The sequence below is a fragment of the Bradysia coprophila genome (genome assembly GCF_014529535.1).
Source record: "Bradysia coprophila strain Holo2 chromosome IV unlocalized genomic scaffold, BU_Bcop_v1 contig_5, whole genome shotgun sequence".
In the NCBI taxonomy this organism is placed as follows: domain Eukaryota; kingdom Metazoa; phylum Arthropoda; class Insecta; order Diptera; family Sciaridae; genus Bradysia; species Bradysia coprophila.
The window spans coordinates 4,518,308-4,535,293 of record NW_023503374.1 but is presented as its reverse complement, the minus strand read 5'-3'; the positions used below and the strand labels follow the sequence as shown (position 1 = coordinate 4,535,293).

The following is a 16,986-nucleotide window of genomic DNA, read 5'->3' as shown; positions in this document are numbered from 1 at the left end:
TAGTTTAAAGTGCTTATAATGAATCGGTTTACAATGAATCGGTAAAACTGATTGTACACCTAGAATGGACATTTTTCAACTGGTTAGTATTAGGGCAGGTTGATATGAAATTCCGTGCGATTTACGTTGTTATAAAATTGTCTTTGTCTCATCTTGTTTCAAGCCACTCATATGAAAACCTTCAAAGTCGAATATCTCCAAAAATACAATGTTTTTTTTGAAAAATTTCTTCCGTTCTGGAAAGTGTGGCTTATTACCGATATTTCATGGAAGAACTTTTTTTGGAGGAGCCGGAATGGAGTCGGTATTAGGGTTATCCCAAAAAGTGTCCCGGAAAATTCATCAACTGTCACTACTTCCCCTCTTCGTGATTTCGGTTCAAGGATAATGGAAAGTTCCATATTTGGAATGTTATTGGCGATTTTCACTATATAAAATTCAATTTACATTTACGAAAGCTTTTTCGTGTGACATAACTATTCCGTTGTTCCCTGTCCACGATGAAATTTTTGTGACTGTTTATGGAGTAACCCATCCAAAATAATGTCGAATCCCGACGTTTCTAACACTTCCTTGGTCTAGACACTAGACATTTCTTACATTTTTGGTCATTTTTTCGTCTAACATTTGGACTTTTAACGAGTTTGAAGTCACCAGAGGTTAGTTCCTAAAAATAAGTGACGTCTTCCCAATCCTAGAAATATAGAACTGCAGGGACTTCTGACGAATTTTCTCGATGGTTAAGGTAATAGCATAAGGAAAAACCACGAATTATAGGAATTGAAGGGCGAATCCGGCAAATATATGTGTTGATCCGGTAATTGAAGTAATAAATGGAATTGAAAGCAATTAAATAAAAGGAATTAGGAATTGATTTGCCACCATTTCGGCCAGTCGATTACTCTTTGGACGATACCTTTATACAGTGCATACATACGTAAAGGTCATCTATGTGCGCACATAACACGTATGACTGTAGACTCGTTTAGAAGTATAGTATAGTATAAGTAGAGTATGTTTGTTGATCAGCTGGTGAAGTTCAGCTGTTGCAGATTCTGCACAAGCTTTACGTTTAATAATTGTAAGTTGACCCTTTTAAAAATAAAGTCCATTGTGTAACATGCCCACTCTTTTAATAATTATCAAAATACAATGTACTTCTTAAGTTCGGCATTTTCCACCATCACTTGACGCAATGCAAACATGGATGCATGCAAACTTTATAAATGCAAACCAGCTTTAACTTTGTCTCCTAACTTCTTATTCACAGTGTATAAGTTCCGTTTGAGTACTTTTTTTTGTATTCGTTTCTCAACCCGACTCAGATTAGTTATCAAATTCGATATAATGCTCTTACGTTCATCGGCACAAATTTCATGTTCCCAAAAATATTTCGCTGGTGAGAAATTGTCATCGTTACCAGTGTCTACTCGATCCACGTCACCACTCACGTTGAAGACATTTTGCTTAAATGAACGATTATCATTAGAATTGATGCCATGGAATGTATTTGGATAGTAGTCGGGAGCATCTTCACCATTGCTACCAACATTCAAGGGTCCGTTTACTCGATAAGTTTTTACTTCAAAAGGACAAGCGTTAACGGGTATTTGAGCAAAGTTAGTTCCGAGTCTGTAAAGTTGAGCATCAGGATAAGCGAATAGTCTTGCTTGAAGTACCCGATCAGGACTAGGCTCAATTCCTCGCACCATATTAGATGGACTGAACGCAATTTGTTCAACATTAATAAAATAGTTTTTGTGATTTTCATTTAACGTCAATGTACCAACGGGTATCAGTGGATACTCATCAGTTTTCCAGTTCTTAGTCGGATCGAATGGATTTTCGGGGTGCTTTTCGGCTTGATCAAATGTCATCACTTGAATTGACAATGTCCATGATGGAAAATTGTTTTTTGCAATGTTGTCATAGAGATCTTGTATCAGCACATTGGGAAGTGCATACATTTTAATAGCGTCTTCCAAAGTGAAGAATTCTTCTTTCGTATGAGGGACCCAAGTAAATTTAACATAAACTGCTTCACCATGTGAGTTAACCATTTTGTACGTGTTTAGTGCGTATGCTTTCACACTTCGATATGATTTGGGGATGATTCCATTTGACATAATTAACAATAGAAACGTTGTCATCTCAGGTCGTTCAGATATCATATCCATTAATGCAGATTGATCAAACAGGTGAGTTTGTGGATTACGTTTAAACGCCCTGCTCATAGCATCAAATAGAACTGCATCACGCAAAAAGAAATTTTTTACATTTAGCGACAATAAATCGTGTATTCCTTCTTCTGTATAAAACTTGACGGCAAATCCTTTGAAGTCATTTAGGAAAGTGTCTGGTCCTCCCGCATCACCATTAGCACCTGATAAACGTGCCGCAACATTCGTACGTTTACCAGGTTGAAGAAAAGCTGCCTTTGTATATCGGCTTATGTCATGAGTGACTTCAAAGTAGCCCCTGGCACCTATAAAAATTTATTTATCCCTGTAGTCTAGCGACACGAATTTCAAATTCCCTTATTTTAATGTGTATAGCTTTTACGCAAACAATTTCACAATTGAGCAATTTGTTCATTAACAGTCGTTCAGTATACTATACGTACCTGCTCCTTTTGCATGCACAATTCTGGCCGGGATGTTATTACGATTAAAGGCCTGCAGTTTTTCAATGAGAAAGAAATCTTGTAGTAGAATAGGACCTCGAGAACCTATGGCTAGTGAAGCCGTCAACGTAGGGTAGACGATTCCAACAGCATTTTCAGCAAAAGCTTTAGTTTTATTCGGATGGGTTGCTGCGTAAATGGCTAATTGATGTATTGACGGTGAATCTGAGTATGGTGGTTTGTCGACATCTATTGTTGAATTCAAATATAAGCAAGGAGCACCTACGAATGCCTAAAAACTATCGATTGCAATAACTTATGGGTTAGAACATTTACTACAACCAACCTGCTGTAAGAGAACTGCTAAAAGTATAATACGATCCACTTCCATTATTTACTTTAACTGTAGGTGATTCAGAATGCAAGTGAGTTAACACTACAAGTAATCGTTTCTTATATGGCAGGAAGCACAATAATTCAAAAAATTAATTAAGGCAGATTGTGTCACATTTTAGTTTTATGTGAACGGTAATGAACAGAGCCGTTCCAAGGAAATTATGAAGCCACCCACCTCTTCTCTTACCTTCTAAGAGCCGAATACTTTTTCGAATTAGATCGCCAATTGTACTCAAGGTTAATAAAATCGAATGCAATTTTTTACTTGGCTTAAATACATGTTTTAGATAACATAATGTGGGACTTAAAAAAGGGAAAGCGATTTTTATTTCCATTTGTGCGATTTTTTAATAGCGGTCGTAATTCAATAATAATTACTGCCATACATTGTCGTTTTAGGTAATAATATATTTTTATGGCAAGAAATGGTAATAGTATTTTTCCTAACGAATGCTGAAAGGCTCGTGCTGGAAAACTCTCATTCGCTAAAAAAAGTCTTTCACCATAAGTTAGTAACAATGCTTTTCTTAAACGACGTGTCAAATATGCGACGAAGTCGCGATACTTTAACACTAGTTAGGCCATGAATCAGCAATCGGCCATCCATTATACCCTATGAGTTTTTGTCGTCTCTCTCAGATCGTTCAGACATTATGCCCACTTATATCACGAAAAATTGAGAATCCGTCACTTATACTTACCTTGAAGTTTAACAAGGGGAAACTAACAATGACTAAACAAATATTTCGAGAAACTAAGCCACGAAAATTCGCAAAAGCTTACCGATAGAAATAAAAACCAAAATTGCTTCCATTCTTCGTTAACACTTTGAGTTAATGAATCAACGCTGCTAACATGGCCATGTGATGTTAATTTATGTGAGGACGAACAGTAATTCAATTTGTTGCAATTTAGGACTAGAAATGATAAAAGTTATAGTTAATGCAACAGTGAATTCCATTTTAGATTGTTAGAACTTAGAACGTAAAATAATTGATTGATAACATAGCTGTTCCAAATTTTAGTTGCGTATAGTCTGACCATTCTTCGTTGACTTTTTTAGTCTCTATTTTGACAACGATATTTATAGTGAGTCACCAACTATTTCTTTAAAAAAATATGTCGCAATGGAATTGAATAATGACGGAAAATATAGTGGAATTATTTCGAAGATTCGTGAAATTGTCGAAATTAATTGGAATTATAGGAATTGAAGGGCGAATCCGGCACATATACTGTTGATCCGGTAAATAATTTTCCAATTGGTATGACGACGTACCCCTACTTATAAACAACAGAATATTAGTCGTCAATTATTTTCGGATAATATATCTTCGGATTGAATTGTTTCAGGAGATCACATTAACGACTTGATTTCGAACTTTTCATACACGTAAAATCTTAAAAAGTTTAAAATCTTTCTGATCCTCGAGCAACCAGGTTGTTCACAAGTTTCTTTCAATCTTGTCTATCGCTTCTATAATGTTGTAAAATTCACATCCAATTATCATAAGCTCCAGTGGTAATGTCATGACAATTTTCTGCAATACGTACACCTGAACTCAAAGAGTTGTATGTTCATTGCAGGCTCATTATATTTTAATTCTAACAAATGACATTCCGAAAAATAAGGTGCAATCAAATCGTAATAATATTCCATCAAATTGCAGATCGGTTGAAAATGCCATTTGATAATTTTTTGTAATACAATTAAGTTACGTGATATTCTAACCGATATCATTTATAATACTTCTTGATGGAATTTCACAATACCACGAGGAAGGATATTAAAGCAACTTGTACTTCGATTGGATAAGATTCTACCGAATCGCATAATATGGCGGCAGAGCGTATTACCCAAAATAATATTCCATGGATATGCATTTCCTTTACCATTTGATGGAATATGTTACTACATGGTCGAACATATTACAATTTAGTCGTGTTAATATACTACTTGGTGCAATGACATAATAGTGGGATAGACAGGCCTTCTATGTAAATATTTTGTTCAAGCGGTGAAGCAAAAGCAAATACGAAATATTCAAGTGTGTGTGTGAGTACCTTAAATTTATGGTTCTTACGTACTTTCGTACTTATTTTGAAATATAGGCGCGAAGGAAATTTGTATTTTCACTCTTTCTTCGAAATTGGTTTAAAGCATTTCTTTCTTTGAAAATTAAATATTAATCGAACTGAAATTTTTATTTCATGTAAACAATCTCTCATTGTCCCCAAAACTGAACTAATTTTGTAATTTTTTCTCCTTTTCGATCGAATGTTTTTTTATTAGAAATCTTGACGATCGGAGAATTCAATCAGTTGGCTGAATCTATAAACTTTCACGGTCAGTAGTCACACATAATAAAAATGTTAGCATCGTCAATATTAAAATTTCGGGACATTTCTTTTTAAAAATTATAAAATTTGTCAGAAAATGTGTGTAATTAGGTAACTAGTGAACTGTTTATGTGTAATTGAAAGTATAGCAGCTATCGTTTCAAGTGGTCAAAGTTGATTTCGAAAAGTCTGCAACAGTTTCACCCTTAGAGTAATTAGTATGGTTAGTCTAAGGTTTCACCGACTTGTCAAAAATAATTGGAATGTGTAAGTGTGTGTGTGTCTCAAGTGTATATTACACAGAGTTTACTTTTGCTTCACGATTTCGTCTACGTAATTCCTCTCTATCCCACTATTATCTCATTGACTTGGTGAACTCATATTCTATTTCGTTGAAAGTTTTTTTTTAATGTATACTTTAAACAAACGAAGTAACAGATACAATAAAAGGTATAGGCTAAACTGGTTCGATTTCCAATCAGCACTCATTTATTAGTGTAACAAACTTTTCTAAACTTTTTGATTTTTATTTCCGGTCACTTTTGAATATCAAACAGATGTTTGAACGATTTTACCCTGTATTTTAACTTTGAATGTTGGTTTTGCTGGTTTCAGTTTGCAGAGCATGCTGAAACTTATATCTGAGGAGAGTTATGCACTAACCGTCACAAAAAGACATTATCCAAATGAAAACATTTCGGTTCATGCATATCTCTCCTCATCTAAGGTCAAGGCACATTTAGATTGCACAACCAACATTGAAGAGGTTTCCTGCTTCGTCTATGAAGCTACGGACCGTGAAAACTATGAAACACAGATCACGTCCAGCTTTCCAACGAAACCCCATACATATCTGTAGTGATTAAAAAATATAATTTTGGTGGAGTGTGACTGCATCACTCTTATCGTCTACTCAAAAAATCCGGAATATAATATGGAGAAATCTGAACTATATTTCCGGAGGCTGGTAGTTTGCATAATGTACGTACCCAAATTAGATCGAATTATTACAACTCTCCTGAAAAGCGGATTATTTAAACTCTCAATGACCTTGGAAACGTACTACGTCATAGAAGAATCAGATTATTTGCGAACGACACTTTATTATATGTAAATTTCTGACTATGTTGAAGATGCAGTGTCTCAGACGAACGATGACCTCACGGCGTTATTTAGTAATGATGACAAAACTAAAGTGATGATTTTTGTTAACGGCAACGAATTGTTCATATAGTTCACCAGGTGTGGGCGTGATGGTGGACGAGAAACTAGTTTTCGGTAAGCATGCTAAATTAACATTGTTTGTGAAAAGGTGGTTACTCCGTGCAGACTTAAAAAAGAGCGTTATAGCTACAATAATACTTACTTTTCACAACTATAGCAGATGCATAATTAGTGTACAGGCCTCTCACTCTAAATTTGGACTCCTTATTAAGGAATTAAGGAGGTTTTAGCACAAAAATAAGGAGAAATAAGGAAATTGTTGGTTGAAACTAAGGAAAAATGGGGAGACATTTTTCGATAAAAATCGAAATTTATCTAAGATACAGTAATTAACATCGGCAGTCCGCCTCAACTTTAAAATAAAACGCATTATTGTTTATTTTGACGTATCGTTTTTGTAAAGTTGTATCGTAAAATTCACTTTTATCACGATGAAAATTTGAATATTTTGTGCTTGTTTGAGGCTCGAATTAGATTCTTAGCAAAGCTTAGCTTTACCAATTATCACTGTAAGTGCGCTTAAAAATTCAAAATAAAACGCATCACTGTTTACTTTGTCGTACCTATCGTTGTTGTAGGGTGGCAGTTTTCAATCAGTTTACGAAGCGACAAAATTTTTTAAATTTTAGACGTACTTACGGCGTGAATTCTTACTTGACCCCACCCTCAAGTTTAAATCTTGCTTGATTAGATTTCGATCTCGTTAACTGCAAAACCTGTTGTTTGTTATCCCGTTCGAATCTCGAAAAATAATAAATTTATGAAAGTATAAAAGAATAAATTTGAAAGAAGTAAATGTAAATAAGGCTAAACCCTTCAATTGTTTGTAATAAGGACGCATGTCTGAGACATTGTTAAGGTTGATTTACATGTTAATACTGAGACTCTCGAGCCGAGAGACGGCGTGGAACCACAAAAATATATGTTAAACCAGTCATGTTGGAACGATCATGAGCTACAACACCACCTTTTTATTAGAGTTCTTTGTGCTAAATAATCAAAATTGTCCGTCGATGAAATTTGCGAAAAATAAGGAAAATAAGGATTTTTTAATAAAATAAGGAGGAATAAGGAGGTTTTTATAAAAATAAGGAAATGAGGAAGTGTGAAAGGCCTGAGTGTATGATGAACATCGTCATGACTTAAAGTTAATGAGTGTAAAAATTGCAATGAATCAGTAGTACCAAAGCACTGTCAAGCACCGAAGCTGACTTTGACATCACTCAATTAGAAGGCCAAAAACCCACCTGTTGACAATTTTTTTACATCTTTGGATAGCCATTGTATGAAAAAGAATAGCCTACTTTGATCGGTTCAGTCCTCTATTTGAGTGACGTCAAAGTCAGCTTCGGTGCTAGACAGTGCGTTGGTAGTACTGTAAACTGCTATGCAATAGTACTTTGCAAGGTTGCACTAGCGTCGCTAATCATTAGTCGCTAATAGCGACGGTTATTTTCAAAATTTGTCGCTACTAGCGTTAGCGCTCGCTAGAATGTCATTAGCGAAAGTTTTTCGCTGATCGCTAATCACTTCGCTAATGAAAAATAGAACTTTCTAGGTATTGAACAATTTAATATTGAATTATTAGAATTGCTATTTGCACAACTAGAAGTGAAGCGTTGAAAAATCGAGTTATGAAATGTACTTCACATTCAAAGTCCGTTGAAAGTTTATGAAATTTCATGTATTAGACCAATTCCACCTCGCAATCGTGTAAAATACTTTTCATGCTTTGGATTAACAAAATTCACACGAAAGCTTGACTTTCCAATTGTTACTATACTCAGTCTTTTGCAACTCCGGTAAAAAGGTAATATTCAACATAAATCATAATCATAATCATAAAATCTATAAAATTTTCCTCAAAAAATGATTGAACAAAATTCAATCAAAGTTCATCAAAAACAATATTAAAAAGATTATTGAGATTTCATCATGCTCAGCGTGATCGAAAACGTTAAAAAAATTTATAAATTAAAAAATCGTCTTATTCATGAGATCTCTTAGCGAAACATTAGCGATCGCTATTAGCGACCGCTACTAGCGCGCTAACTTTTTTTCGGTTAGCGAATAAGTTTAGCGACGCTAACATTTTTCGAAATTAGCGTTAGCGTCGCTAATAAAAATCGTTAGCTATCGCAACCTTGGTACTTTGATATGCATTATTCATAGAATTGTGAAAGGAAAGGCGGTATCCAACAAGAAAGATTAAGTTAAATTTGTGATAAATAGACCTGAAATTGAAGGAGCCTATGTGATTCACCATTCACGTCGACTATTAAATCTACTAGTGTTCAAGAATTATCTCTTGAGGGAATGGAGATTGATTGCAGATTGGAGTTCGAAATTTCACTTGAACGTTGATCAATTTATCATTATGAACAAATTAAGATTGAAAGGCAGAAGAGTTCAAAAAAATCAAGGCTGTATACTTTGGGGAGGTCACGCAGACCGCCATTTTATTAGATACGCGGGAACACACCACTTCTGATGATTTTACATGTAAAAAAATTCACCACATCATCAAGACGACTAGAATCATCAGAGTAGGTGAATTTTTGTATGAAATCGGCCATTTTATCATCAACTGTGGTGTGTAACCCGCGTATACACCTGCATTATAAGTAAAAACGAGCCATGACAATCTCAGCCCAAAATGTCCTTTTTAACTTGATCTAACTCAACTCGAGTCTCGAACAAAATCAAATATGAACAAATATGGGTTTGATCATTAGTGATATGGGAATGTCGGATGGGACCTACAAATTTTAAGTTGGATTTGGTCGATTTTCTGAGTTTAACATTAAATTGGTTTTGATTGATGTATTGGGGTTGAGCAAAACTTTGGACATATAAGAATCGAGACTACAGCGACAATAACCAAGTTACCAAAGTAAAAATGATACGTCAATATCAACTTATCTTTGCGTTGGACTAAGTGTGAGCAATTGATCCATAAGATTGTTTTAAAATATTCGAAGATCTAGAATTTGCCACTGGAGTTTCACAGTATCGGTACGAAAGCTAATACAAATAAATTTGATCTACTACTTCTTCTATACACTCAATATTTTTATTTAAAAGGTGGTCCATTTCGTTTACCAGTATTCAAGTAACACAAGTTCAAAGTTCAATTTTACATTAAAATTTATTTTGAAAATAATGAGATTTACAATAACAATTACGGCGATCGATTGCCCATTTCAACCAGATGAGATGTAACATATAACTCGCAACATGTAAATAATGTACGGCGGTAGAACAACAAAAACCATTGTTTTGGATTGTGTGTGTGATGGATTATTGACTGCACTTCCTATTGTTTCTGGAATTAAAACAAAATTTGTGAGCGCTTCGAACGGTTCTTTTCGTTTTTTTCTGATGATAATGACGAATCACACAGAAATAGTAATTTAAAATTGATTTTGTGCAACAATCGAATTAGGTAGCAAAATGCTACTCCAATGAACTGTTAATACCTAGACTGTAACGAAGTCCAATACCAAAAATGTGTTTTTGTGTCAAGAATAAATTTAGTGGATGTGTTCGTTGAAATGAAGCAATAAAATAACGGATTTTTACGTACCTTAAGTTGTTCTCCAATGATAAGCAGATCTTTTAGTAAGTCTTCGGCCAAATCCTCCTTCATATCGATTGCACTTGGTCCAACGCTGCCACAATATGCTGGTACGTGAAGTCGCGTGACAGCTAACTTGAATAATTTTGGTAGAACCTTCTGTTTCGATACCCAGAATTTCTTGATTATGTCGAACTCAAATTCGAAGTGGGAGCTGTTTAACAGAGGCAGTTTTAGATAGATGGTGACTTTGTCGTTCTCAGTTGCTTTTGAATTCTGTACTTCGAATTTAGCTAATCTGCTGGATCCCTTTTCCTTATTGGAAAGCTGGACTCGAGCCTTAGGCTTTTCAGGATGTTTCTGCGACTCAAAATTTTCAATCCGGCTTTTTTTAGGTCTACTTATTCCAGTAGACGAAGTAGCTTCATTGTCGTTGCTAGTTTCCTTCAACAGACTCCGTACTTCAAGCATTACATCAGATCGCTCAGCCTCAGTTAACATTAGAAGCTGCTTGAATCTCGGGTCTAAAAACGAATTGATTTTATCTTCCATTGTTACTGGAAAAGCCAATACGAAAGCGTCTCTCGCATTAATCATAAATTCCTTCAAATCACTCGAATAATCATTTAATGATTATGTTCATACAGTACGGCCCACCAAACAAAAACTTTATTCGCTGTTGTGTAGGTAGTTGCAGATAGGTCATCGATAGCTTCAACAAATGGTGAAATCAATGCAACGAACTCTTCCGATTTTCTTTTATTGAAATGAAACGTGAACTTATTATCACTGTTTGAAATCGACAGCATTTCAACGTAATTGTTATTAATTGACTCCATCATCATCAATTTATCTTTCCACGATCCATTATCAGCTTCCAGCACGAAATCGTATAAAACGGAATCATTGATATATTTTACGATTTTTCTACAGCTTACAAGGAAATCATTTAGTTCATCTGATTCACAGTTTTCAAATGCTTTGTCCAATACGTCTGTGATCGCATTGACCATACATTTCCGGCGAGAAAATGGAAAATTCAAAGTCTTCAAGAAAATTGTGTCATTCGGTGTAACAATCTTCATACGATGAAGATCATTTTCGTCGCCACCGAAGTGCTTGAATCCATCCACCAAATTTCGTAAAAAAAATTCGGAGCTTCTTCGATCGAATGGAACAGCGAAGATGGCTCTATTTATCAATCCAGACAAATTATTTGCATAAAATGGTACCCGCATCATCAACAAACTTTTTTCTGTTGAACCTTCAAACTTCTTGATGCACAGGGATGCCGAGCACCAATCGTTATTTAATGCTTGTCGAATATTTTGGTAGTTCTCACGGTTGTTTTCGTCCTTGAATTTTGACATTGCTCTATTCATTGCATTGGAATCGGGAAACAAGTCCTTAAGACAGACATTACCGTGTTTTTGTGCAAGAGAAACGAACGACTGAGCATACGTAACAAATTTCGGGGACTGACACATTTTTTCCCATGTAACAAACTCATCTGCACAATACTCCATCATGTTTCGAATTAACAGATCTTGGACTTGTCTAGCCATTTCGGGTACTAAAATCCTATATTTCGATGCTGCATCGGGTGCACTTTCATCAATATGGCATTTATGACGATGTAAGTGTGAGCTACCACTGTACTCTTTGAATGTTAGAAGCGTCTTGCATTCCATACATTGAATAAATTCGATTCGTTTTTTTGTCTGAACATTTCTTATCAACATGAATTTTTTCCAGACTGGGGAACGTCCTGTACTTTTGTAAAGTTCCAATGTTCCATTCTCGAGCCCTTTCAACGTCTCTTCAATCTGCAATATTTTTTCCTCCTTTCTTAATTGGGGCTGATCTTTATCATCGGTATCAGTAACTTCTTCCTCCATAATTATTGCTGACAACTGTATTTTTCACTCTTTTTACAGAAACTGTACTACGCACACTTCGTTGATATCTCACTTAATTTCAAATGTTCACACCTCGAAAGTATTAAAAATAACATATTTTGGGATGAAATAAATACTCTATCCGGTCAAACTGTTACTTTTGCAACAAAGAAAAATAAAGAGCGACATTGTTCCACCCAATATTTTCTCTGCTTTCCCAAAAGAAAACGATGCATCGAGATGTTCAGATTTGTTCCTAGCAATTATTTTCGATAAAATTTTCTTTCTAAGTAAGCAAAGAATTATACAGTCACGAATAGCAAATTAAATCATCTACAAAAACTTTAAGAATCGCAAAATGCTTCCAAAAGAGACTCTCAATAAAGAAAAGAAAGTTCTTACTGCGAAGATTGGAGAGTTTTGTGCTCCAGATATCAGGCCTTTCGAAATTATTAAGGGCAAAGGTTTCATCAATTTGGCGCAACATTTCATATCAGTCGGTGCAGAACATGGTGTCATAGATGTGAATAACGTCCTGCCACATCCGACAACTATTTCTAGGAACGTATCAGATGTAAAGCTTAAGAAACACACAGAACTTTTTCCCATAATTGAAAAAGCATTGAAAAACGGTGAATGTGCAGCAACAAGCGATGGATGGTGCGACGACCACAAAAAGAACAATTACTTAACAATGACCATTCACTTCTTCGACGAAGATTTTTGTCTTCAAAATAAAGTTCTCTTCACGTCTTTGTTCAACGTCAAAAAGAAAACCGGTGTGGCAATTCGAAATGAAATTTTGGCAAAATTCAAAGAACTGGGTTTCAATGAAAATGATTTTTTTGCTATGCCAATGGTGACCGATAAAGGAGGAAATATGGTTTGTGCTTTTAAGGGCAGGAAATTCAACAGAAAAAATTGTGTAGCTCATGTTCTAAACAGAATATTAGCCAACACTTTTGAAAAACACGCTCCAGTCGAAGTTGAAATATTAATTGATAACTGCAAAGCCATTGTCCGTCATTTTAAACAAAGTTCTAAGCTAAACGAACTGCCATTCACGGTTAAGCAAGAAACGGAATCGAGATGGAATTCAAAGCTGACACTTTTATCTTCCGTCACTAAGCAGTATGACCATATAATGTCTTTGTTAACGGAAACACAACGTAACAACTGGTCATTTCGATTGGATTTGGCGAATGAGATCATAAGATTCTTAGAACCTTTTAAGGAAGCCAGTGATCATTTAGAAGGAGAGAATTATCCTACTTTCAACTTAATTTTTTTGTGGCGTGTAGAAATATTGAAACATTTGACTGATGGACAATTTATTGGACCGGTTAAGACTCTCGCTAAATATGCTTTGAAGTATTTGGAAGAAAAATTACCTGTGTTGATGGAGTACAAAATTGCTACTTTCCTGGATCCACGTTACAGACATATGGAGATGTTGACAGATACACAACGCAATCACGTTTTTATTGAAGCTCTTAATTTAATGAAAGACATCACACTTCCTGAAACAGAAACAGCCTCTCATAGTAAAAGAGCAAGATATTCGGTTTATGAAGGCATAATTGACAACCGAGACGAGCACGAACTTAAGTCGTACATTCAAACAGCGATGTACTCAAAGCATACAGAATCAAAACTGGTTGTGCAAACATTTTGGAAAGAAAATGAAAAGAATTTCCCGAAGCTCTATATATTAGCGAAAAGGAGACTATGCGTCCCTGCGACTAGTGGACCTAGTGAAAGAACATTTAGTGGTTCTGGTAGGACCATCGATCCTCGTCGAACTAATATAAAGCCTAAAATTTTGGATGACTTACTGTACATTAGAGATAGTTACCTGAAAACTAACTAATATTATTCGTCACCAATTAAACGGAAATAAAATATTTGTTTTATGATGGAAAAGTCCAATTTTTTTTATTACTACGCAAAACCAGAGTACAGAGTCATTTTCACACACTTGCAATGAAATAATAATAAAATCAGGGCCAAACTGGGTTTCAAATGAAAAACTCTGTCCAATTATAGATGCTCAGTCATATATACTTCATATTCTTCTCAAGTTGTTCAACTCAGACCGGGATCAAACATCTTATATGTCCAAAGTTTTTCCCAACCCGAATACATCAATCAAAACCAATTTAATGTTAAACTCAGAAAATCGACCAAATCCAACTTAAAATTTGTAGGTCCCATCCGACATTCCCATATCACTAATGATCAAACCCATATTTGTTCATATTTGATTTTGTTCGAGACTCGAGTCGAATTAGATCAAGTCAAGAAGGACATTGTGGGCTGAGATTGTCATGGCTCTTTTCTACTTATAATGCAGGTGCATAAACCCGCGTATCTGTATCTGCGTGACCTCCCCAAAGTATACAGCCTTGAAAAAAATGCCTATCATGACCAATATCATCAATACATGGTTTCTGTGTACTAAATTTTTGGAAAATTTCTTAAACGTAAAAAATTTTCCATTCAAAAAATTGTCCCAAAACTGAAAAACAAGAATAGACCGGCTGAAGCCTGGTGAGGTCTTTTTTCATTTTTTTTTTCAATTTCTGTTTACTGCTAGCTTGGTACTCATTCAAGTACCACTTTGGTATTCAACTACCAAATTTTGGAATTATAAATAGGCAAGCAAGCCGATTAATTTCATCAGTCGGTGTGCAGCTATCAAACAGTAAAAATATCTACATCATCCGTATTAGTCAACTACCATGTTGGTAGTCAACTACCACTTTGGTAGTCAACTACCACTTTGGTAGTCAACTACCACTTTGGTAGTCAACTACCACTTTGGTAGTCAGTCAACTACCACTTTGGTAGTCAGTCAACTACCACTTTGGTAGTCAGTCAACTACCACTTTGGTAGTCAGTCAACTACCACTTTGGTAGTCAGTCAACTACCACTTTGGTAGTCAGTCAACTACCACTTTGGTAGTCAGTCAACTACCACTTTGGTAGTCATTCAACTACCACTTTGGTAGTCAACTACCAAATACTCGATTTATAAATAGACCAGCAGGCCGAATAATTTCGTCAGTCGGTGTGCGTCTCTCGAGTAAGAAACATCTTTGCTGCTATATAGTTTGGGGGTCTAACTACCAACAACTACCAAATTGCAATGTCTGCTATGAACGATCGGTTACCAGATAACAAATAATAATTGATTTGCCTGGTGTTGGTTTGCTCATAGTAGCATTGCAATTTACCAACGTGGTAGTCAACTACCAAATTGTTGAGTTATAAATAGGCAAGCAGGCAGAATAATTTCGTCATTCGGTGCGTAGCTCTCAAACGGTAAACATCTCTGCTGCTAAATATTTTGGGGGTCCAACTACCAACAACTACCAAACTTTCAAATTGCAATGTCTGCTATGAGCGATTGGTTACCAGATAACAAATAATAATTGATTTGCCTGGTGTTGGTTTGTTCATAGTAGCATTGCAATTTGAACTTTTATCAATCACATTTTATTTGTGACACAGACGGACGGACGGACAGACGGACGGACGGACGGACGGACGGACGGACGGACGGACGGACGGACGGACGGACGGACGGACGGACAGATGAAGTGCCCACAATAGGTCTTTTTTTCCTATGGAAAAAAGACCTAAAAAAGCTTTTTTCGGAAGGAATATCAAGCGACTAGGCTGGTTATGTGCTTTTTGGATAAAAATATTTTTTTTTAAATCGATCGTCCCTATAAGTAGGCTCTCAAAAGAGCACGTGATTAGTTCTACAGTGACTAGCATTCTAAAATTAGCAACTATAAGAAATTTTAACGCTTCAATTATGTCAGTTTGGGTCAAAAGTAGGTCTTTTACATCTGTCAAAGTGACGTTTTAGACGTCAAGCGAAAGAAGTGGTTGCTTACGTACTAATTTATTTCACCGGAAACGTACACTCATTTAAATTAAAGTGTTTCTATCAAAACGGAATTTTTTATGATTACCGCCGAGATTATTACATTTTTCACACTCAACATTAAGGGCGAGCAGAGCAATTGTTTTTAATTGAGTGATAACTGTCAAAGTTCACTATCCATCTCCCTCCTCTATCCATGTCTGTGATATGGGTTGCTTTGTTAAAACTGTCAAAAATTCGCTAGTGATTGTTGACGAATAATTGCTGTATACGTGCTATTCATTTTTGTGTTGGTGACTTGACGTTTCAAAAACAGTACTCAGAGGTTTCGATTAACGACTTTAACTACGATTTTCTTCGTTAAGTCATGTTTAACGGATGTGATTTGGGTGTGAAATTGAGTGAATGCTCGATGTACGAGTTTCTTATTTTTCGTATTTATATTGATATGTGACAAAACGTCGTGAAAAGAATCGATCAGTCCCTTCCTTATTGAAGAAAAATAAACGATTTTCTGATTCTGACTAATTCGAATATTTTTTGCGTTTAACGTTTAAAACAGACAGATGGAAAAGGCAGACTTTTGATCCAAAATGATACAATAGGTTTGTTCCAAGTAACTGTAAACACAAACTTTGACAACCCGAACAACGACAATTTCATCCACAGCAACGTCGCTAACGTGATATTTCATACAAATCGAGCAACGTCGCCTACGCGATTTACAGTGAAATGTTATTGATGTTATGGTTTTGTGGATGAAATTTGACAATTCATATGGCCTTGGAACAAACCTATTACATTGTAAACTTCTGCGATTCTAGTACATCATAGATGGCGCTATACTAGTTCGGTAATGATTCGTGGATTGTTACGGCAGATTATCATCGTTCCATTGACTTCGCAACCAGCTCAAATCTCAAACCACACGACTAGTACAAAATTAATGTATTTCAAATAAAAAAGAAATTATAATTTATGCTGAGGTAAAATTAACATTTAAAAGTTGTAAAGACAAAGGTTTGTTTTGTTA

The 16,986-nt window shown here is 35.5% G+C and overlaps 2 protein-coding genes across 2 annotated transcripts; both read right to left on the bottom strand.

Moving 5' to 3' along the window:
* Positions 1–1,220: 1,220 nt before the first annotated feature.
* On the bottom strand, positions 1,221–1,967 carry LOC119072015 (catalase-like). The gene has a single exon (XM_037177133.1). The coding sequence runs from the start codon at positions 1,965–1,967 to the stop codon at positions 1,221–1,223; it is 747 nt and encodes a 248-aa protein (XP_037033028.1).
* Positions 1,968–9,715: 7,748 nt separating this feature from the next.
* LOC119071757 lies at positions 9,716–14,462 on the bottom strand. The gene is made up of 2 exons (XM_037176796.1): positions 10,170–14,462; positions 9,716–9,908 (listed from the first exon to the last, which is right to left on the bottom strand). The coding sequence occupies exon 1, from the start codon at positions 12,056–12,058 to the stop codon at positions 10,787–10,789; it is 1,272 nt and encodes a 423-aa protein (XP_037032691.1). The 5' UTR covers positions 12,059–14,462; the 3' UTR covers positions 9,716–9,908; positions 10,170–10,786.
* Positions 14,463–16,986: the final 2,524 nt, after the last annotated feature.